At 40.4% G+C, this 21,588-nt stretch overlaps 4 protein-coding genes across 6 annotated transcripts; all 4 read right to left on the reverse strand.

The window, feature by feature from the left end:
* Positions 1-4,671, reverse strand: slc35d2 (solute carrier family 35 member D2). Of its 2 annotated transcripts, XM_035166628.2 has the most exons (12): positions 4,387-4,670; positions 4,257-4,290; positions 4,081-4,167; positions 3,905-3,972; positions 3,742-3,813; positions 2,956-3,024; positions 2,766-2,868; positions 1,852-1,944; positions 1,697-1,764; positions 1,500-1,578; positions 1,087-1,169; positions 1-707 (listed from the first exon to the last, which is right to left on the reverse strand). In XM_035166628.2, the coding sequence occupies exons 1-12, from the start codon at positions 4,512-4,514 to the stop codon at positions 578-580; spliced, it is 1,014 nt and encodes a 337-aa protein (XP_035022519.1). In that variant the 5' UTR covers positions 4,515-4,670; the 3' UTR covers positions 1-577. The 2 variants fall into 2 exon arrangements, with proteins under 2 accessions (XP_035022519.1, XP_035022518.1); XM_035166627.2 differs by having other exon boundaries at positions 3,905-4,167; positions 4,387-4,671.
* A 908-nt stretch (positions 4,672-5,579) lies between these two features.
* Positions 5,580-7,315, reverse strand: ccl27a (chemokine (C-C motif) ligand 27a). The gene is made up of 3 exons (XM_035164940.2): positions 7,158-7,315; positions 6,580-6,697; positions 5,580-6,365 (listed from the first exon to the last, which is right to left on the reverse strand). The coding sequence occupies exons 1-3, from the start codon at positions 7,219-7,221 to the stop codon at positions 6,254-6,256; spliced, it is 294 nt and encodes a 97-aa protein (XP_035020831.2). The 5' UTR covers positions 7,222-7,315; the 3' UTR covers positions 5,580-6,253.
* A 2,382-nt stretch (positions 7,316-9,697) lies between these two features.
* On the reverse strand, positions 9,698-11,863 carry LOC118115191 (arginine vasopressin). The gene is made up of 3 exons (XM_035166200.1): positions 11,654-11,863; positions 10,593-10,797; positions 9,698-10,330 (listed from the first exon to the last, which is right to left on the reverse strand). Exons 1-3 carry the CDS (start codon positions 11,771-11,773, stop codon positions 10,194-10,196), a joined length of 462 nt encoding a protein of 153 aa, XP_035022091.1. The 5' UTR covers positions 11,774-11,863; the 3' UTR covers positions 9,698-10,193.
* Positions 11,864-13,355: 1,492 nt separating this feature from the next.
* Positions 13,356-20,827, reverse strand: ubox5 (U-box domain containing 5). 2 transcript variants are annotated; one of them, XM_035166886.2, is made up of 7 exons: positions 20,706-20,827; positions 19,017-19,078; positions 18,141-18,242; positions 16,812-17,575; positions 16,059-16,660; positions 15,745-15,930; positions 13,356-15,102 (listed from the first exon to the last, which is right to left on the reverse strand). In XM_035166886.2, the coding sequence occupies exons 2-7, from the start codon at positions 19,068-19,070 to the stop codon at positions 14,882-14,884; spliced, it is 1,929 nt and encodes a 642-aa protein (XP_035022777.1). In that variant the 5' UTR covers positions 19,071-19,078; positions 20,706-20,827; the 3' UTR covers positions 13,356-14,881. The 2 variants fall into 2 exon arrangements, with proteins under 2 accessions (XP_035022777.1, XP_035022776.1); XM_035166885.2 differs by having other exon boundaries at positions 16,059-16,663.
* Between the last annotated feature and the right edge of the window lie 761 nt (positions 20,828-21,588).

Consider the following 21,588-nt stretch of genomic DNA (forward strand, 5'->3'; position numbering starts at 1 on the left):
TCCAGAGAAATTCATTTATTTAGCTTAAATAAATATAAAAACCTGAGTGGCCCTGAGTGACATGATGATCTCCACCAAGGCCAAACTGTCCTATATGTGTCCATCTAGCTCTCATATGGTATTTAGAAAAATAATCCTAATAAACTATTTATATGGCACGCTTCAAAGTGCTTTACAGATAAGAACAAAATAAAATAAAACAACGGAACAGGAAGTAGTCTGATAATCTGCATCAATTGAAAAAAACAGCCATAAATAAGATTCAAATTCTGTTTTGTACATCATTTCCTGAGAAATTTACAAAAATGTTGAAAAATGCCTTGTGTCAGGATTAAAAAAATATATAAATTCTTAAATTATAATCCAGAATCCACCCTATAACCAGATCTTCCCCCTAATTTGACAGTTTCTTCCCCCACCCACAGCCCATGCGAACTGGCTCAGTAATTAATGTGTAATAAACATGATGAAAATATAATCTCCATAGCGAAGGTTGATAAAAGTGTGGAAGCAATATTATGCTCCAATATGAAGCAGAACAATGCCATCAAGTGGTGAATGCTAAAACATCGTTCATTTAGAAGATGGTAACTCCCCTCCCTGTTGGATCTAGTGTGATGTCCGTCTTCAACTCTTTCACTTCTGCTTTCACTTGAGACGATTTGGTGCTAAAGGTGATAAAAGAGTAGGCGAGTCCACCTGACATACTGCAAACAAGAGACAAAAGCAATCAGATGTTGGGCCATGGAATAAAATCAGGACACATTGGAAAATATTTAGCTATAACATAAATAGCTATAACATAAAAAAACAGGCACATTTGACTTTGAGTCATTTGTAAAACATTCATTAACTTATATATCTGAGCCTGGATTGGATTTAGTGTCAGTGCTGCTCTGACGAAACAAGAACTATAAATGTTCTAAGTAATGTTCACATCACATTCACACATGGTCACATCAACTACTCTGTTAAGAATTGTAACAACATGTAACAATGACATTTAACTAAATGTTTCCTATTATTATAAGTTAAATAAAGAAATTAAAAAACGAAAATGAAACTGGACAAATTGGTTTTTTTTACCAAATGCTGAGGCCTATGAAGTTAGTCCAAGAGAAGAGGTAGTCTCCGCCCACAAATATGCCAACGTAGGCTACTGCAACATTCTGAATGATAAAAAGTGACAACAGATTTATTACATTTTCATATAGTTTTATGTTTTGAAGCAAAACATTTCAAAAAGTACAAATAAAGGGAAAAGTAAAAAGAAGTAGAGTAAAAGTAAAAAAAAAAAGTAAATTTAAAGTTTAAAAGAAGTACAGTAAGTATTAAAAAAACAATCACGATAGCCAGAAAAAAAGTAATTAGCAATTGGTGCAGATTTAGAAATAGGTGTGGATTCAGGAAATTCTTAACATCACAAAAAAAGGCCATTTTGACAAATTTTTCTTCCTCTTGATTGTTTATCATCATGTTTATCGTCAGTGTGTTCTCACCTTTATTGCTCCAACGACTGAGGTAGTAAGTGCAGAGTTATAATAGCTGCACAGGACTATGGAATACATCAACACAAACCTGGAAAAAAAGAGAGGTGAGTTTTAGGAAACTGGGTCGACTGAGGCAATAATGTAAGTAAGATGGATCTTGTATGAATATCAATATGAACAGTTTGCACTGAAATGAGGTGACATACCCCATGATGCAGGACAAGAGGAAACAAAAAACAAACGTGCTATTAAACCAGCCCTCAAATGTGACGGCCTGAGGATCAAAACATAGAAGTCAGTCAGAAAAGGAAACGCACAAACACACCCAGACCGAATATGTTGTATTAGTTAGTAAATGTACCATCTGCAAATCTCCCGTCAAGGCACTGAACAGGACAGTGGGGATAACAAGGAGGAGCGCATTGTAAAATAAGACACCGTACTTCCCGAGACCCTGAATAATTAAAAAAGAGGAAAACATCAGTTATAATGTGATCAAAATCACTGAGGGTTAGTTCATGCACTTGAACCAACTTGATTGTGATTGGCCAGCGAGACGGTGTGAGGGCCGATAAAGACACAGACTGGGCAGGTAAAAACTTTATGGATTTTTTGGACATATGTGGCAGCCCACTGAGATTTGTCCTAGCATCCCTGATGGCCACTACACCTGCATGCATGTACCATAGACTGTATATAAAGATGGACGACATGTCTACACTTCCTTCCACCATTAAAAAATGAAGCCAAAATATCCCAGATATGAACGCTGCCATCGTATTTAGCGATGTAGCGTTGGAGGGATGGAGCAACGCTAACAAAGTCTCACGATAAACATGCTCAACCAATTGTTTATCTCAGTCTCAACTGTCAATCATGATGTTTCACTCTGTTTTTACAGCATCAAATAACTAATTAAAATCAAACTTGTGGGAAAAATCAACACATGAACATACATCAGTGTGATAAGAACAACCTTAAATAACAGGAACCATCTTTGAGAAACATGTACGTGACCTTTTAGTTTGGCCCATGTAGAGGAGGGACTGATGACCTGTACTGATGCCAGCCACCAGGTGGCATACAAGATGCTTTGGCTTCACTTATGGGGAGGCATAAAGAAGGTGGGTTTCATCTAATTGTCTAAGATAATATTTGATACTATAAATAGAATAATGTGCTTACTCAATGACCTGTTGTGACATCTTTTCTCATTGAAGGAATCAACCACACCTACGCTGACATTTAACTGTTGTATCTCTACCGATTGTTTACCTCCACGCCAAGTTTCTGCTTGGTGTACACACTGCTGCTGGCGGTGAAGACATCATTGAGCAGGATGAAGGTGTAGGCCCTCAAATCGAAGGCCAGGTCGGAGCTACAGGAGAAAGAAAGATGCAGCTATAAGCTTCTGTCCGCACTTAGTTCGGTTCTTCAGCAACAAGTCCAAATAAAACATGCGTACCTCGCAGCAATCATGGCACCAACAACTATCGTCACAACACTGAAAACAAGACGTCTGGGAAACGTTTTTCTGGAAAACAAAAGGGGGAAAGTGGAGACTCATGAGCATGGATGGGTTACAAGACAATCGAGCCCTTGGCAGAGACATGTAAAAGGCCTTTCTATATAAAAACACAGATAAGAGACGTTTATGTGGTAGTTTTGTTAGTTTGTCTGTCGTTTTGACTCTTTATTCTGGTTGATTTTTGTCTCTTGTTAGTTAAGGTTCTGACCCTGGATCCCCAGACCCCTTCAGCCCTATAGGCCCGTTCAGTGACTCGTAAAAAAAGGCACCTTACTGTCAAAGTACTGAAGGACACTTATCAGCACTTTATGGTGGTCCTGAAGTGCAAATTGTAAAACACGACAAATAGAGATACACAATAACAAATCAAACACTATGGCAGATAAAGAAGGTACCTATCACCAAGGCTCCTCGCTGATTGGACGGACACACTGTCCATCTTTTTAAAAGGAGGAAATTGTGTTTTGCCGTTGTTTATTGTAATTTTTAATCTGTCGTAATGGTTTGTTATTTATTGTTGCGTTTTCTTATTGCTGTTATATTTTTGTGATCTGTTGTAGTGTTTTCTGATTAAACCTACACTTTATCACAACCTGTAACTCTGCATTTTTCACCTTCTCCCTTCCCTCCACTGGGAACTCCTATTTAACTTTACTCTCCTGTAACAATTCAAATCCAAACAGGTCTTTCAAGGCTTTGATTGCAATATAAAAAAGGTGTTACCTTAGTATATACACTTCCAAGATCATTGTCATCAATATGGTGAATTTCCGTAATACTGTGAACATGGGCAAACTGTAAAAGACAACAATGTTTTGTTAGGAGTTTGCAGGATAAGAAACTTTAAAGATCAGAATCTACCACAATTAAAACCAACTGGTTAAACCTGAGTTTTTTGGTGCTGGCCAGTCCTGTTATTTGATTCCCAACGTACAGCAGAGGAAGAGGGAAGATCTGGAGAGACATTATTAAAAAGAAGACATATACGATATTGCAAATAGAAAACAGATGACATGTGAATAAGGATGAATGATGAAGATGAGTCATGTTCTGAACGCTTACTTTGATGAAAATACTTTTGTCGAAGTCCTGGAACTGGACTGTTTTGCTCTTTTTGGCAGCGTAAATGACAACAACAGTGGTGACCATCTGAAAGTGACACACGGGTGAGATGGGTGAGATGTGTGTGTGTGTGTGTGACAGACAAAGAGGGAGCAGGACACAGCCGGAGAACTTACCTGACCTATTCCCAGAAACATGTAGGAGGGAAACCTGGAAACACATCAGCATTAGATCAGAGGGTGAGAGGACGGGGGACACCACACACATTCATTGATTCATTAAAAAAAAGGCAGGGGCGCCACCTACCTGTAGCTGGTCAGCACGGTTTTATTCACCACCGTGATCAGAAAGGAGCTGCACGCGTAAAACAGTGCGGAGGAGAAGCGGAGCAGCGCGGAGTGTTCCCCGGAGTCTGGAGGAGTTCTGTCGGGCATCGTGGATCAACGAGAGACAATCTGTGAAATAAAGAGAGTTTAAAATCTCCGCACTTGTTCCTGCGGCGCAGGGATCCGGGGATCTGCTGCGATACAGTTGTTTCCTGTCAACGTCTTGAACATCCGCAAAGGAACAGTACTCACGTGGGAGGTGCCCGCGCGATTACAGTTTCCTCTTAGTGGGAGATAAAAGCCATATATCAAAAATATATATCAAAGTACTTTACTATGAAAATAATTAAAGCATTTCTCTGGGAGGTAAGTTAAATGTGATTTATAGACAATATTTTAAAATAAAGCACCAATAAGTTGGTAACAAGACAAATAAAGGTTATTTATTTGGAATGTATTTTGCAGAATGTTAATGATCATTACCTTATTATAAACATTTTAATTTTAATTATATTAATACATATTTGGAATGTATTTTGCATCATGTGGAATACAGGTTTTCTATTTTAATATATTGATATTATTTGGAATGTATTATGCAGTATTTTAATGTTGTATGAGTTATATTTTCCATTATGTGCAATACCTTATTACAGATAAAAGGCCTGTATTACAAATGATATTTAGTTTATACAGTAATAGTACTTATATATAAACGCCTAGTCATAGTCAAAACAGGGACAAAGGAGGCTCCTGTACTTACACTGCATTGTAACTTTAACTCGTATTACTTTATGTGTTTAAACTGTCTGTGTGACTCTTTTTTAATTGATTCCTAAACGCTTCTTTACTCTTTTGTCTTATATTGTTTGCACAATTGGTCTTGATGCCTTTACTTTGAAGCCCTTTGAATTGCCTCGCTGTTGAGAAGCGCTACACAAATGTATTTGCCTCACCTTTGTGCTCAAGCTTGTGTCGTGTGTACATTAACTCAGGCGCTTTGCTGGATCTGTCTGGAATCAATAATGTGAAATGACTAACATCTGTACGGCTGTTTACACTAGTGTAGAGTTATAGTTTCTGTGGATTTCTGCGGTCCGTTTTTTTCCACTAGAGGGCGCTGCTGAGTTGCAAAGTCTTCATATTGGACAAGGAAACATCTGGAGATTTGTCTTTCATCTTCACCTCCATCCATTTGCACTTTATTGTTGCTGCTTTATATTGAGTTGTAACTCACAGTCATTTTAACAGAGATTATGCCTCTAAGTTTTCCAGTGGTGAAGGAAGCACTGGAACATTTACATTTAAATGTAGACAGAAGTAAATAGACAGAAATGTAATAAATGAGCCTGGAAAAAAAAAGAAAAAGATAAAGGAGTAAAATGTCCTGAAGGATTATGAATGCATTCGAGTAAAAATACTTAGATAAAAACACAAAAGTAAAATACCAAGCAAACAAAAAGGCTCCTCAGTTACAGTAAATGCCTCTTTTCACTCACTTGGGAATGAAACAGAATAAATCAAATAAATGAGCTCAGTGAAACTTTCCAACAGTTTTTTTTATAGTATTTGTTGTTTGCAGCAGTTTTTCTCTCAGTGGGATCAGTCATGGCATATCAGCGCTTTTTACTTTCACTTCCCAGGTTAAGTTACAGTATTTGTTTTAGATCCCTCACAAAGTTCCACATCCCAGTTTACATGTCAACATTTCTTATTACAATATAGAGATTAAATTCAGTAACAGTTCAGTATAGGGCCCCCTGCATATCTGATGAAAAAGATAAACCACGGTGAGAACTGGAAAACACCAGAGTTAGAAAACACGATGAGGTTTTTCATTCCAAAACTCAGAAAGCTGCTTTCACATTGTGTCTCTTCCTTCTCTTCTGCAAACTCTTCAGGAGAGTCTTCACCTTGAGAGGAGCACATATGGGCTTCAGCCGGCCCTTCACGAAAAGTCTGAGGAGCCACAAGGAAGATTCAGTTGAAGATAATAATGAAAATATAAAAGCAGGCATGTGTAACTCAAGTTCAGGTTATTAGCTCATCTGGTTCTTCTGTAGTTTATTTCGTGGTCATGACAAGATCTTGACTAAGATCAGTAACGTATGAATGTTGATATGAATGAACAATCACAATGAAGCAAATGGCTGCGGCTCGTTGTTGCTCTTACATCAGTGCAGAGATGTCACAGGCGCCGCTGCTCTGCTGAACGTACCACTTTTCCACCTTCATCAGCCAATGTTTGTTCACACGCTCTGCTGTTTTCATGCAGCATTTTGGGATGACAGCTATGATGTGAGATTAAGAGCCACAGTAAGGGAAACAAAATCTTATATGCACATAAGTACAAGTGTTAACACACAAACAAACAGTTAATAATAAAAATCTCACTTGTTTCTTGATGCTATCAGTTCTGTTCAACCTCCCAAAATTATGTTCCCTATTCCCCACGCATGTAGGTTCGAACAAAACAATTACAGTGGTTTTCTTTATTTCTGAGATGAATAATAATAATATTAAGAATATCATAATCATCATCAATAAAAATAAAAGCAAATAAATTAATAAAAATAAAGAGTAAATAGAACAGTATGTTATATTTTGATTTGTTATGCACCATACTGAGAACAAATATACTTAATATAGAAACAAATTAAGAAAATTTAAATTTAAAAGCATGTACATGACTTATGAAAAGGTAAATCTTGGTTTTAAGACGGGCATTTGTAAAGTTAGTGGGGTCCTTACCTTCAGTAGAGGTTATGGCCAAAGCAAACAGGCAAACAACCACAAAGGCAACTTTCAGATCCATGACAGCAGAACAAATGAACAGAGAAAATCTGGGCTAGCTGCTTAAATACTGGCAACACACACGCGCACACGCGTAATATAGCTGTGGTTGAGTTTAAAAAAAACACACTCAAAGTCTTTGTGAGAGCAAATGTTATTTTCACTTTCTGCAGTAATCTGTTTGTTCAAAGCTTTGACACAGGATGAGGGTGCTGCGCCACCTGAACAGGCTCCGACAGGTTTAATAACACCTCTTTTCACAGTATCTGATTTGATTGCTGGATACTGAAGGAGAGCTCAGATGATTCCACACCCCGACTCGTGAAAAGCAGGATTCACAATAAGTCACATTTACTGTAAAACACATCAAAGATCATGTAAAACTTAACCGGGGTCAAAAGGCAGCTGAAGCAAAGTGATGCAGGTGCTGCAGCTCAGTCAAATGAGTGAAATATCATATAACATTCTATATCTACACTGATCAAAGAATTACAATTAGTTGCATAATTAGTGAAAGACCCTAAACGTTGAGCCCAATAAAACAATTTATTATTAAGGGGAAAATGAAATCTGACATCTCTCTTCTCAAATCGACGAAGGCCAAACTGACCTAAATGAGTGTGTTGCATCTGATAATAATACAATATGTCGACCTCACACTGCAGAAGCTGTCGCCCAGCAGTCAAGAAAACATTTCTCGTTCACCGTGGTAACTGTGAGCTCTCGTGTGGCGTTCAAACCTCTGCTGCATGTTGTGCAATATAACAGACAATTACTGAAAAATCCCCCATCTAAGTAATACCAACCAGGGGAATATTTGTATGGGAGAACAAATGACAGACTGACGTGTTGGGTGTTTATTTCAGAGCTGGGAAAGTTGGTGCTGTAGCGGGAAGAGCTGTCAAAGCTGACAGTCTCTGAGTGCTGTTTGGCTTGAGGGTAAATCCTGCAGTTCACAGGACGTTCTCCCGTCTGAGCAACAGGTTTGAAACTTAAATCTGGAGGATTTGTTTTGGTCTTTAAAATGAACCACTATGGCCTGACTTGACCACAGTGGAGGATTTGTCAAAACTACTTACAGCTTAAAGGTTTTAATGTGGGATGGGTTTTGGAAGAAGAGAAGAGAAGAGAAATACACCAAAGAAATGGACAAATTTAAATCTGGACTTGAGGGTGGTGCTGTGTTAAAAGTTAACGCATCGCTAAAGTTAACTACGGTTCATCCTGAGGGGAACATGAATGTGTGCAAAAAAACTTCAACAAACAATTCACTGTTGCACAAGAGGTTAAGTTAGAAGATCACCCAAGTCTGTAGGATACATTCTCTGGGAACTAGATCTGCGAATAGAATTTGGTGGCAGGCCAACCAGTAGCTAAGCTCAGGTCGAGATGACCATTAGGATTCATCCTCTAGCATGAATATTATTGTGTCTCTTCTCATAATGTCTGACAGGCTGCATTTTGCACATGTTATTATTGTCTGGCTATGTCTATGTGCAGGGGAATAAACAGGAGGTCAAGCAGAAGGGGCTAAAATGAAGAAATTAAATCAGGTGGATTCTGAAATCGAAAGTAAAACACATCAATAACACTTACAACATCTATGGGAAATTCTTTGATAATTCACGCACCTGTTAAATCAGTCAAAACATGCAACTGTCAACTGTCAAAATGTGGGAGGTCCTGAACCTGGTTCCAGGTGAATCAGACGAACCGTCATCGGTTCTGGCACCAACATCAGGTTTCAACCACCGCACAAAGGATAATGAGGACTGGAATCAGACAAGTTGATACACACCGGATGACGCTGTGTGCTAGAGGAATGAAAGGGCTGTACAATTTATCAGTGCAGCAACTGATGCGTGTGCTGGATTAGTCAACAACCACCTTTTAACCTGCCTTGTAACAGCAGGTTAAAAGGTGGTTGTCTTACTGGGAGCGGGTGGTAGTGGTGAGGGTTGCTTGGCAAAGACATTCAGCCATTGTTGAGTAAGACCAGAGGTTATAATATGACTTCAATGAGTTGCTATTTCTTCAGTGTGAGCAAGTCTGCGTGGAGCGCAATAGAGGCGGTACAAACCAAAGTGCATCGCTTATCAGCTTTTTTATTTATCTGCATCCATGTGCAGATAACAGTTAAAAAATGTCGTCTGGGCCTAAAACAACTGTGAAATGTTACAGTGTTTGTGTGGAGAAATGTTCCACTCGTGTGGACTCGAGAGGCCGTACAGCAGACTATCTGGATATCTGCTGTCTACACCAGGAGCCAACAGCCGTTTATACTAACGTTTGCTCCTTAGAGAGAGTAAAAATGTACATGTAGAACCTTTATATTTAGTTTTCTATAAATTTGGGACACTCAAACTTCAACTGATTAGTTGAATCATGGCTGATTTATCAAAAGACGTTATCTATGATGGGCAACAATATATTCCTTCCACTGTCAGTCACACACACACACACACACGTCCGAGGATAATAAGAACAGACAACAGATGTTGATGATACAGTTTGTATTGTTTCTCCCATTTCCAATAATCAATAATATTTCTACTACACATGAATGAACTGCTCAGCATCAGCATTCAGCTGCTACACATGTGGGCGTCTGCAGCCAGGTTCATTTATTTACTTATTTACAGTTTTCTGCTATAACTTACTCATTTGAACTGGAGCTCAACATAGAGATTATACTTTGTTTACAGTATGTGCATCAGTATGTACATTTACAAGCTGGGAACAAACATGGAAACACGATTCCTCGACCCCAGGATCTGGATAGAAGCAGCCAATCAGTAAACAGGTTGAAGAAAGTTCTCCGTCTGTGATCAGAAAGCGTCTTCACAGATACTAAATTAACAGAGCAGGAGGTGTTAAGAGAACAAAGTTTGACTTGGTGTTTTATTGGCTCGAGGTTTATATTGGAACAGACATGATTTGTTCCTGTTGCACCTCCAGGCCCCGAGGAGCAGAGGAACCTCCACAGCTTCAGGATCAGTACTCGGTCTGTCCTCTGGAGGTCACATGCAGCAGGCGGAGCAGCAGCTCTGCAGGTGAGATCCCTGCGGAGCCATGGCCTGGATCTGAGGCCTCGATCTCCACCAGGCAGTCGGAGTCAACCGCACAGCTCTCTGAGGAGGAGGAGGAGGAGGAGACGATATTAAAGGGGAGGAAGGAAAACAAGAGGAGAGGAGAGGAGAGGAGAGGAGGAAGAACAGGAGAGGATAGGAAGGAAGAGGAGGAGAGGCGAGGAAAGGAAAGGAAGGAAAAGAAGAAGAAAGGAAAAGGCAGGAGAGGAGAGGATATGAAGGGAAAAGAAAAGGAAAGGAAAAGGAAACTTTATTGACACTACTGACTCCACGACACACGACAAACAATCAGATGAGACTGTACCTGAGTTACAGCAAAGTCCTGATCCCGCACAGCGTCCTCCCTCAGATCCACAGGGTCTCCCTCCTGCCAGGCAGGGGGTGAGCAGGTAGTTCTCCTCCACACAGTGAGCTGTCTCTGGGGAGCCCAGCAGGCAGCCCAGACCCTCCCCGCAGCAGATACTGGGGCCGAAGCAGCGGCCCCTGTCTCCGGGGCCACAGGACATGCACTGGGGGAGAATAGGGAAAATCTAAGTATTAATCAGGTTGTATAAACCCAATCAATTATTTATATTGAGACATTAATTCGGGCATTTTCCAACTGGTAAACCCTCTGTTTCAAAACATTTTTTTATTCTACAGACCATAAAGGATACGTTGTCCTCCCTCTCATATTTAATCAACATTGTGGTATAATTCTTAAATGCTGTTCCACATTATTTATCTCAATTCAGTGACTATTCATCACTTGCCTCTGCTCCAGAAAGAGAATAAGAAAGAAAATATGCATCAAATTACAGGCTACAGTTTGTATTTCTCTTATAAATTCTAATACAGAAGTTTATCATACATTTTTAGGTAAATATGTTCTAATGTTCTAATTTTACACTGCTAAAAAAAGGTTAGTTTGCTGGAGTGTTTTTTTTTCCTGGTAGAGCCTTAACATTTAGACAAAGAAATTGCAAATGTATTACGTTTTTAGAAACGTATTAAAATTATCGTGATTATTATATTATTTACTTTTATTTGTTCTTTTATTTTGTTATTGCTATTATATATAACTTTTATTGTGGTCCTTAGCAGTTTAGTTTGTTTTTTAGTAGATAAAAAAGCAGAGTTTCCACATCTGAGCACAATCTACTAAACCAATTAAATGGAAATTCATCTAATTCCGTTTAGCATTGAATTTCCCTCATTTATAAATTTGGATTTACCTTATTTTACGTCTTTAACTACTTTATACACCTTTGAAACAGACTCGAATGCAGTTTGAGATATTTCTGCTCCAAGGAATAATAAAATAACAAAAAAGAAAACTCCCAGCAGAGGATGGACAGCAGGCAGAACGGATTGTGGTCCTCTCACCTGTCTGATGCCAGTGTCCGGCAGCGCTCGCTTCCCTCCCCGGGGGCAGTTCTGGATGTAGCAGGCGGAGGAGAGGGCGAGGAATCCCAGGACGCACAGCGCGAACATGGAGTGAGGCATGGCTGCTGGTTGGTTGGATGAGCGCTGCGCACCGGTGCTGTATCCTCCACCTGGGTGGATGTGAGACTGACTGACAACTCGGTCGGTTCTGTACTTATAAGACACGGACCCGACAAAAGCCACCGACACACCGGGGACTGACGTCAGTGACGCGCCATTCTTCTCCCCACACGCACGCGCGTCCGTGGGGCACCGGCGAGCGCAGAGGTCGCGGGCAGATGTGTCTCTGCATGAGATGTGTGCCATCATACTGATGTACACAAGAAAACAGCAGAGAGCACAAATAACTTGTGAATAATGTGAGGAGGCTCTAACAGTAACATGGCACCAATTAGAGTTTATGGACAACCAATAACTTTAATGACTGAATGCACTGTGCACTGATTGAGTACAAGTGGTTTCATGATGATCAGGGACAGTTCAGCTATGAAACTAAAGTCCCTGCTCATCACTGTGTAGGACAGACTTACTCACTTGAGCCTGGACGATAAACATTTTTTTTAGGGGGGTTGATGCTGATACCGATATGAGTAAAACATTTCCGCTCCAGATATATCTGCAGATACATACAATCAAAAATGAGCCATGATACCCAAGATGTCCTTTTAGAACCCTCATGACAACAAAATGCAATGTAGGCTTGATATCTCAAAGTTTGACCCTTAACTTCTATCTAATAATTCTAGAAATCTCTTGAGTTAAACTGTTCATTTTATCAGCTTCACACTGTGTGTTGTTAAAGGTCCAAGGAAGTGCAGTGTTGAATTTGGTGTGAACTGGATACGCGATACAAACTTTGATATAAGTTGGAACAGGAGAGAAGCGTCCATCAGCAGAAATGACCCCGTTCAGGACGACTGATTGGCCAGTTCTAGGTTCTGTGCACTGAGTCTTCACCGAACTTTGAATTAACAGGTGAGCAGCTGTTTGTGCAGCTTCAGGGTTCTGTGGACCGAGTCCTGCAGCCGGCTCATTTACTGCAGGGGACTTTAACAGTTTCAGAAAGAAAAGCTGCAACCAGCATCACCACAGGCGAAGCAAACAGCCCTTTTACAGACACTGCACTAGTTATTAATAACTAGAAAAAAAAGAAAACAAAATACAACCAAATATCTAGAACTGAATTAAGAAAGTAAACATTTTTTATGAAAAAAAACCATAAGTGCAAATACTTTCTGCCGAATAAGTTTTCATATCGGCACATATCAGCAAGCATAAATGCTGATACCTATGTCTGTGAAAGGATAGTAACTTATTTTATGTGCAAACCAGTAAAGAACTTGCCAACTCCTCACAGAAAGAGGATCCCAACTAGGATTCCAACCTTCTTGATGTGAGGCAGGGACATTACCGACCGGAGGAAACAGAAAGCGAGCATCATGACAGCCTCTAAGGGTCACACAAATTATCCTCCAGGCACAAATTAAAAACTACAAATGAGCATAACAGGATTAGCATTTCAGATAAACACAAATATTCTCAGGTTATTATTCTGTTCGGTGTCTTGTTGCATGCGCAGGGTTGTGTTTCACCCATTAGCTGTTGTGATGCTCATTAACAAATGAACATGAGGGGCAGCAGGTTGAGGTGTGATGGAGTCGTTTAATTATCCCCACGGCATTCAGGGCCCATCGTTGAATAAATACAAAATGTGGACTTGTTATGCATTACTGTACTGCTGAACATGAACTTGTTTCCAACTGACATTGTTCCCAAGCAGTGGATTAGAGTTTAAGTTTTTACATTTCTCACATGTACGAAGCAGAAAAATCATTTAAAAGTGAAACCGAATGTTCTAGCAGGCGAGTAGTGAGGCCGTAGTGAGTCTGAGTCAGTGTTTGGCGCTTTATCGTCCACTTGTGACTGAAACCGCGCGGCTGATGACGATTTCACATGCAGAGCAACCGATTCCAGTTTCTTCTTCTTGAGCGGATACAGGATCACGACCTTGGTTAAGCTTAGTGTTGTCAGGGAAACCAATATTTAAATGATGCTGTTTGTGATCGCAGAAGCAAGAGGAATACTTTCTTTCTCTCTTCCTCCCCTGACTTTGCTCTGTTCAACCCTTTTGTGCACATGACAATACACTCAAAAGAGGTGAATCGGGTGGAGTGTTAAAGAGACAGAAAATGAATCTCGGGGCAAGGACACAGGAGGTCATGTAGCCGGTAAACAACGCGTAAACATTTATTTCCTTACACCGCAGCTTTGCCATTGTAGGAATTCATGTCAGCATGTAAGACAGAACAAGATGATCCGTTCCGAGACGTCCTTATTAGTTACTTATTGAATCTCTGCTTGCTGTTACTGACGTATAAGGAACGAGGGGACGGGACTGAGATGAGGACAGGGCTAACGTGGCATCAGGTGGTCAGCTGATCTGCTGAGCGTGACCCTGGCTGTTTCTGCACAATGAACACGCAGCCTTGAGTCGCCTCGTTTCCCGCATTCATTCTTCTCGCCTCTTGCTCTCTGTGCTTCTGTCCCTCAGCCTTTTCTTCGTGAATCCTCAATACATTTACACGTCCAGGGACCGGAACACAGGCTGCAGGACCAAGGCTGCAACAAAACTTTAGTGTTCAATGAAGAGGCTAAGACGGCGAGGGAGGAGGTGGAGGAGGTGGAGGAGAAGTCCTTTCTCAAGTAAGTTCTTTATTTTCTTTTACACAACGTAAAGGTCATTGCTTTCAGAGATGTTCTTTCTTCAGCTGCGGACATTAAAACCTTGTTTGGTCTGTGTAATCTGATGTTGTGACGCCACTTGTCCAAGGAAAAGCCTAAGGTACACAATTCACCGCTCCACTTCATGTACACAAACGGATGATATGTAACACAACATGATACATAACAATGAAAGATGTGTAAAGTAATTGAAGAGGTTGTCAAGACAAATGCCACAAAATGAGTCCCCTCGGAAGTTATTATACGATCGAACCGACAATGGTGCATGACGATATACTGTACGTCAAAGAAGGGAAGAGTGCTAGCGTCAAACCCAATAGACAATATATTCATGAGGATGAAAACACCACATCTACAAGTCCTTCTTCACCTTGAGAACAATCCTGGTTTCTTCACAGGCTTTCGAAGGCACAGCTTCCCTTCCTTTTAGTGGTGCACACGTATGATGTCACTGCGTGGGGTACCGCTCTGGCAGGTGGGACACAAGACGTTATTGGATGTTACTGTAGTGACGGAGTTTGGAGCGTGTGGTCGCCTCTGCAGGCAGGCGCGGCAGAGCAAATGGCCGCAGGTCAGACGGTAGATGGAAGACGCAGATGTGGAGTAAACAGAGACGGAACAGGAACAAGCGGAGCACGTCTTCTCACCTGGCAAGAAAATGGGAGGGGAAATTAACAGTCTGTGGATTTCTATGAAATAATACATCAATATGTGTGAAAGCTAAATCAGATGTTAAGTATTTTATTATACTATAAGGGAAAAGTCAGCACTCTGAAAAGTCATCATGGTAATCATTTTAGATCTTTTGCCAGGCAAACAGTAGAAATATGGTTTTCACATTAGATTTAACTCGTCTTTGTTGGACCTTGTTCAATGTTTTTGCCAAACAATTCTATATTTCTTTACTCAGAGACCTCTGCACTGGCCCCCTGGCTGCATCGTCTGGAATTACCTCATTCATATAGATGGGAGGGCCTGGTTTTTAGTTTGGAGGTGGCTTTAGAGCAGGGCTCACTTGCTCTAATACGTGTTAGCAAAAACATATGCTTACACACACGCTGCCTTTGGACTTATTTCCTCCATATTGAAAAATATAAATCTCAGGAATTTTTGTAGTACAAAGACGAGCAGAAGAGATTTTTATTTTATTTTAATTCAATTTCTAGAGCTATTTTCAGGCATGAACTAAGGGAAATGAACTTCAGCAGGTGACTGTCTGGGTCAGACGTGTTTTTAAAAAAATCGTGAAATCCATAACATGTTTCTGAGTCGATCTTTACAAATCCTACCTGTGCCGATGTTGGGAATGTCTGAACTCAGACTCTGCTGCGTGGTGTTCAGTGCTTCACTGTCACGAGTATCCCGTCTTTGCTGGGACAAGTTTGAGGTGAAGGACGGCCGGCCCTGCAGGGCGGAGAAGAGGGCCTCGTCCAGGCTGGTGGACAGACGCTGCTCATGGGAGCTGCAGGTGGGGACTGGGGTAGTGGTGGTGTCGGAGCAAACATTGACACAAAAGGACAAGTCAGCAGGAAAAAAGTTAAAACACAGAAAACTATACAGACGTGTTTGAGGATCTTACGCTAACAGGAAATCTCACACTCACCTGAAAGTGCATCATGTCTTGGTCTTTTTGTTTGAGGTTGTAGTTGCTTCTCATCGAACTCTTCTACTGAATCTCTTCTATAATTTAGAAATCTTTTCTTTTTTTGATCCAACTCTGATTTATTTTCTGTAGCAAGAGGCTGAGAGTAAATTGTACAATTTCCATAATCTGATGATTGTCCTAATCCAGCATCTTCTTCCTGAATAGTGCTCTTTGAGCTTCTAACAGTACTGTTTATTGAGCTCTTACTGAGAAATGGAGCAATGTGGGACTGTCCTTCTTCTCTAGAGGCTATAAGTCTCGAGGCTTGTGGATTCTTTCCTTCCCCTTGTCTCCCCAACATCCCGTCCCTCCTAACCCCCCCTCTCTGCAGGATGAAGTGGTCGATGCGTAGTTTCAGCTGGGGGTTGGGAAGAGGCTGTGAGGTTGAGGTGAACGGGACCCCGGTGAAGGGGTCATTCGGGGGTCGACCCCAAGTGGCTTCTCTCTTCTGGCACTCCTCCAGAGTGGTGTTGTCCACGGATACGCCGCTGGGCAGCAGCATCGGCAGCATCATTACCTCCTGGGTTAAAGGATCAAGGAACTCTTCTGGGATGGAATGACTGCTGGAGTCAGACAAAAAGACAACAGGTGGTTATCAAAACTCTAAGAAAACTGGTATCTTTTATCATTTTAAGCTCCATCTATATGCGAATAGAAAGATAATACATTTATAGAGCACTTTTGAAGCTTAACCGTATAATTCAAATATACCTTAGAGGTGTGGCTGCTTGCTGTGGTTGACTGGCTTGTCTGACAGAGGAGGTAAAAAACCCAGGCTGCGGCAGTCGTCTTTCACTGGCCTCGTGGACCGTTTTGATCCTCTCCACTTCCTGTGGAGGGCAGCAGCGAGCAGGTTGTCCCCACACAGACAGAGCCTTGAACCCCAGAGCTGAGGCAGAACCGCCAAACGCCAAGGTCACTCGAAGCTGCGTCACGGCGCCCAACGAAAGCGCACCCCTGCTCCACAGATCCTCCTGTCGACAGTTTGCGGGTAGTGACGGAGGTGGGGAGGGGAACAGGGGCTGGGGGCGAAAATTAGACTGGGAAAAACAGACTCGGGTTAAGTCTCTAAGTTCACATCGACCCACCAGTTTAAACTCGGCCTCAGGTTGGTGGGAGTCAGCGTTTGCTTGACCCTGATCTTTGGCCATCTGGTGCTTGTATGAATACCCACCTACAGCCTCCTCCCCCCACTGTTGGGCCTGAACAGTCCACGGGTGGCCATTACTATGATGGGATTTACTGTCACACTCTTGGTTGTTATTATTCAGTTTGTTTTGGTGCTTAACCTGCATCTGAATTTTTTCCTTTTGCTGAACCCGTTTGTGTCCTTGATTAAATTTGTGGGAAGGTAGCGGATCAGAGCTGGTGCTGATCTCCAGTCTCTTGCTGGCCTGTCCTCGGTCCATGCCCCAGGGCCACAGCTCCACATCCACCCTGCATAGCTCCACCTGGAAGCCAAACGTCAGTGTCACCTGAGAAGACAAGGGAAAAATTGATAAATTTATTAATAGTAGTGATGACAGCAGTAATTACAATAATATTCCTGACAATAAAGCTACTTTCGGACATGCAATGAACTAACTTTCACCCCTTGGCTGAATGCTCCGGACATTATCTTGTTGTTGTGTCTGACTGGACAATCTCCTGCTGCATTCTACATAGACAGTGTCTGGAGAATATCCAGACCTAATTGTCCAGACATTTTCCAGAGTTCATGCCTGAAAACGGCTAAAGAGATTGAGAGTAGCCCCCCTCTGTGAGAGAGGATGATCGGGAACGTTGCTTGGTATCAGTTACAAAGAGTAATGCCTCTTTAATATTTGGTATTAAAAGGAGAATTTAGACACTTACCACTTTCCCGAATTCCCTTATCAATGATTTCAATGCTCAAATCAAAAGGAAGTCAGTCGCCACATGAATCCGTCACAGGTCAGATTCTTACCCCAACATATGTGAGGCTCCAGGTAATCTTACATTTGATCATGCTTTTATAATTCAAAGCAGGTAAACTACCACAGTACGACAGCTTCATCTTACCTGCACAGGTGGACGTAGAAAGTACTCCAGCTTGAAGCCCTGCCTCTGGAGAGCGGGGTCAGCTGACACAAGGTTTGAGACATCATAGCCGTCTGCACAAAGCTGCAGTTTGAAAATAATTAAACATTGTTAAAAGTACTTTTTTTTTTTTAAAGGATTTAGAGAATTGTTTGCCTTTAAACACACATAATGACAACATGTCAGCAAACATGCCTCCCCTGCTCAGAATGGTGGACATGATTTTATTGTGTAAAACATGACAAACTTCTCATCTGTCCAATTAGTTTGTTACAATGCTAATTATACTTGATGTTAATTTTAGGCAAATTGTTGATATTTCATGATCAACATCACCAATTGTGAAAAAATTAAGTTTCACAGGCTTGTCATGTTGCAAATGTGACAGAGCGGCACATCACACTCATACAATAAAATATAAATCATGTGCAACAGAAAACTGTAAAACTTCACGTGGAAGGAGAGGGAACAATATGACAGATGATGAAAACATTCTTGAATGAGCAAAAGAAACTTTTTCATCAAAGCAATGATTAAATATGAAAGGTCCAATAAAAATAACCCAACAAGGTCGGTTGTGAATCAGTCTCCCACACACCAATTTGTCCCTCTTCTTTATTTTCACATATTTCTCCTCCCCCTGCATCCTTGTGTCCAAACACCTTGATTCGTCCCCTTTGTCTCAACACACATCAGAGCTATTCTTAGACTATATTAATTTTTGTGCTATGTAATTGTTAGCAATAGTAACATGTCACCCGGGTGCTGCAGCAGTTTTATACTCAGAACTTGTTTAATAAATAAACAACTTCAGAAGGTTGTAGGTACATCCAGATAGATCCATGAAATGTGTCGCACCTTGTTGCAATGAACTGTTGTGTAAAAGTGCGGCTGACACAGATTCAAAACCATCCTCCGACCTGCGAAGAGAAGAACTGATTTTAGAGCAGTCTAGAAGATCCTTTACATCACTGATTGTCGGCTTGGAGCTCAAGGCAGAATGAAGGATTCAATGAATACAACTTATGACGTGTTTACAACCATTAAACCTCTGAGCGCATTACAAAATGACCTTCACAGACTTACTGACTGACACCCCCGGATTCTCACGCACAATTTTCAAATTTGCCAGTTCATGGACGTCAGTTCACCTTGTACTGATGAAGAAATAGTAACTTTCACTTATCTTTGACATTATCAGCTGGTTAAAACCACGGCTGCTACTTATAACTGCTGAAATAATCGGCTGATTCATTTTGTCCACGTAAAGATCAACAATTCAGATTTACAATTCTCAATACTGCAATAATCAATCTCATTTCTAAAACACGTATATTATATATTAAGAGATTCATTACTTTAAGAACATGTAAGCATCACTTCTAAAATAGAAATCATGAGATATCACAAAAAGTGGATGCAGATTGTAGGCAGAGGAAACATGAGTAATTTGAAACTTTTCATTTTGTTTCATGTAGCTCTGCACAGGCCTATTATTAATTTGTCTTCTAAGATTACTGGTGTTTTGGGTTAATGAGATTTGTAAGACCTTGATTGATGAAATGTGATTAAAAATGTTTCATGTTTAATAGTCCTAATCTCCTGAAACCTTGATTTTTATGTTTCAAAAGAAAATGAACACATGCATGTTTGAAATCTTTGAAACCGGCATTTTATGAGAATGACCAGATTAACAATGCTCCCATTTTGTAATTCATTAAACACAAATGCCAAATATTCTGTTAACAGCTTTCCAAATGTCAGGGTGTGCTGTGCCACTGTAAGTTGAATATCTTCCTGTTTTTGAAGTTGGGATCCTAGAAATTATTGAAGACAATTTATACTAAAATCTGATATTCTATGGACTAAGTGGGGTCATCAGATAATTATTAATTGATGCAGGGTCCAGATACAATACAACACATGGATTAATAAATACGAAAGCACAAACAAATTCAATCATATATAAATATTAATATAAAACAGAGGCAATGCCTCCACAGCGGATTGTTAGTGTGTAGTGCTAAACTTCACATGTGATAAAACAAAAATAAAAATGAGAAAGAATAATAAAATATAGATAGAAAATCAACCAGCAACGAGTTAGATAATGAATTCATCTTCTCAGCAACGTTTCAAGCTGAGATTCATTCAATACATTTAGCAAACATTAGCTGGTGGGATCTTCTCAGTGTTGTGATGATCTGCTGCTCATCATATCTGAAGGTAAACACCTTTATATCCTGGGATGTGGTTGAGGAGTTAAGCTAATTGAGACGTTATTTGACTGTTTAGTGTTATTATGGATAATTCTCACATTCAGTGGCTACAAACTACTTGTGGTTCAAATCTACAATTCACTGAACAAACTTTACCCAAAAACATGATTGTCTTTTTTTCTGCTTCACATGAAAACATTGACAAACTACATCGTGTTTCCTCAGCTAACCTGAACTAGAGATATGATATAAACTCAACCAGATCCAGCCTGACACGGTTACGTCTCTCACATGAACCCAGGAACCTGAAGCACTTGACTAAACTTACTTTGCTTTGTCGTCGACTCTTTATTCGGCTCCTGTGACCAACTGTAGGAAGTAGCTAACAACAGCTAGCTGCTTGCTAACAACTACGGGAGCCGCAATGGGACATAGCGCGTATTTAGAGTTGCGAGATGTGTCAGAGTTTAGTGGATTCAATTAGAAGATATTTGGCTGATTTGCTTGAACACTGAATTGTATGGGTTTCTTATTGTGTTTATGACCATGACTATGAAGTATGATTCATCTACAGTTGTTCATGTTGAATTTAAAAAAAATGTCACTTCAGGAGGATATTTACTAATTTCTTGTCCTTCGTGTTCATGTGCAAATAAAATTCTGTATTGTTCAGTATAAAATATTGTTCTGATGTTGTTCTAACCGGAAACCTTTGCTACCAGCTCTTTAAATGTGAATAATCCCTGTTTTATATAATAGTTGAACCCATTTGGGTGTTTGTGACTGTTGATCAGAATAAATAACAGATCAACTTCAGGGAATAGCGACAGGCGTGTATTTCACTATATTTTGATATTTTACTGACTGAATAATAAATGTGTTACCAAAGGAAATGACCATCACATGTATTGATAATAAAAATATTTCCTAGTCTAAGCCTTACAGTGTACAGAATATTCTGTCGTGCCCTAGGTATGCTGTCAGTTAATTGCTGGAATTAAAGCAAAATGTATCTATTTAAAGAAAAAATAACTTCCTTGGGCCTGTTTGATCAACCCAGCCGTGCATATGCAGCCTATCTGTTGTTACATTTCTTTGGCTCTGTCACATCACATCAGTGGCTCTCAAACTTTGTCAGTGTGCTACATATGGATGAAAATACTGTGAAAGTAAATCATTCCCCTTTTTTTGCCAGGGACCCCCCCTGTGAC

Source organism: Hippoglossus stenolepis, chromosome 9 (genome assembly GCF_022539355.2).
Source record: "Hippoglossus stenolepis isolate QCI-W04-F060 chromosome 9, HSTE1.2, whole genome shotgun sequence".
NCBI classification, from domain to species: Eukaryota; Metazoa; Chordata; class Actinopteri; order Pleuronectiformes; family Pleuronectidae; genus Hippoglossus; species Hippoglossus stenolepis.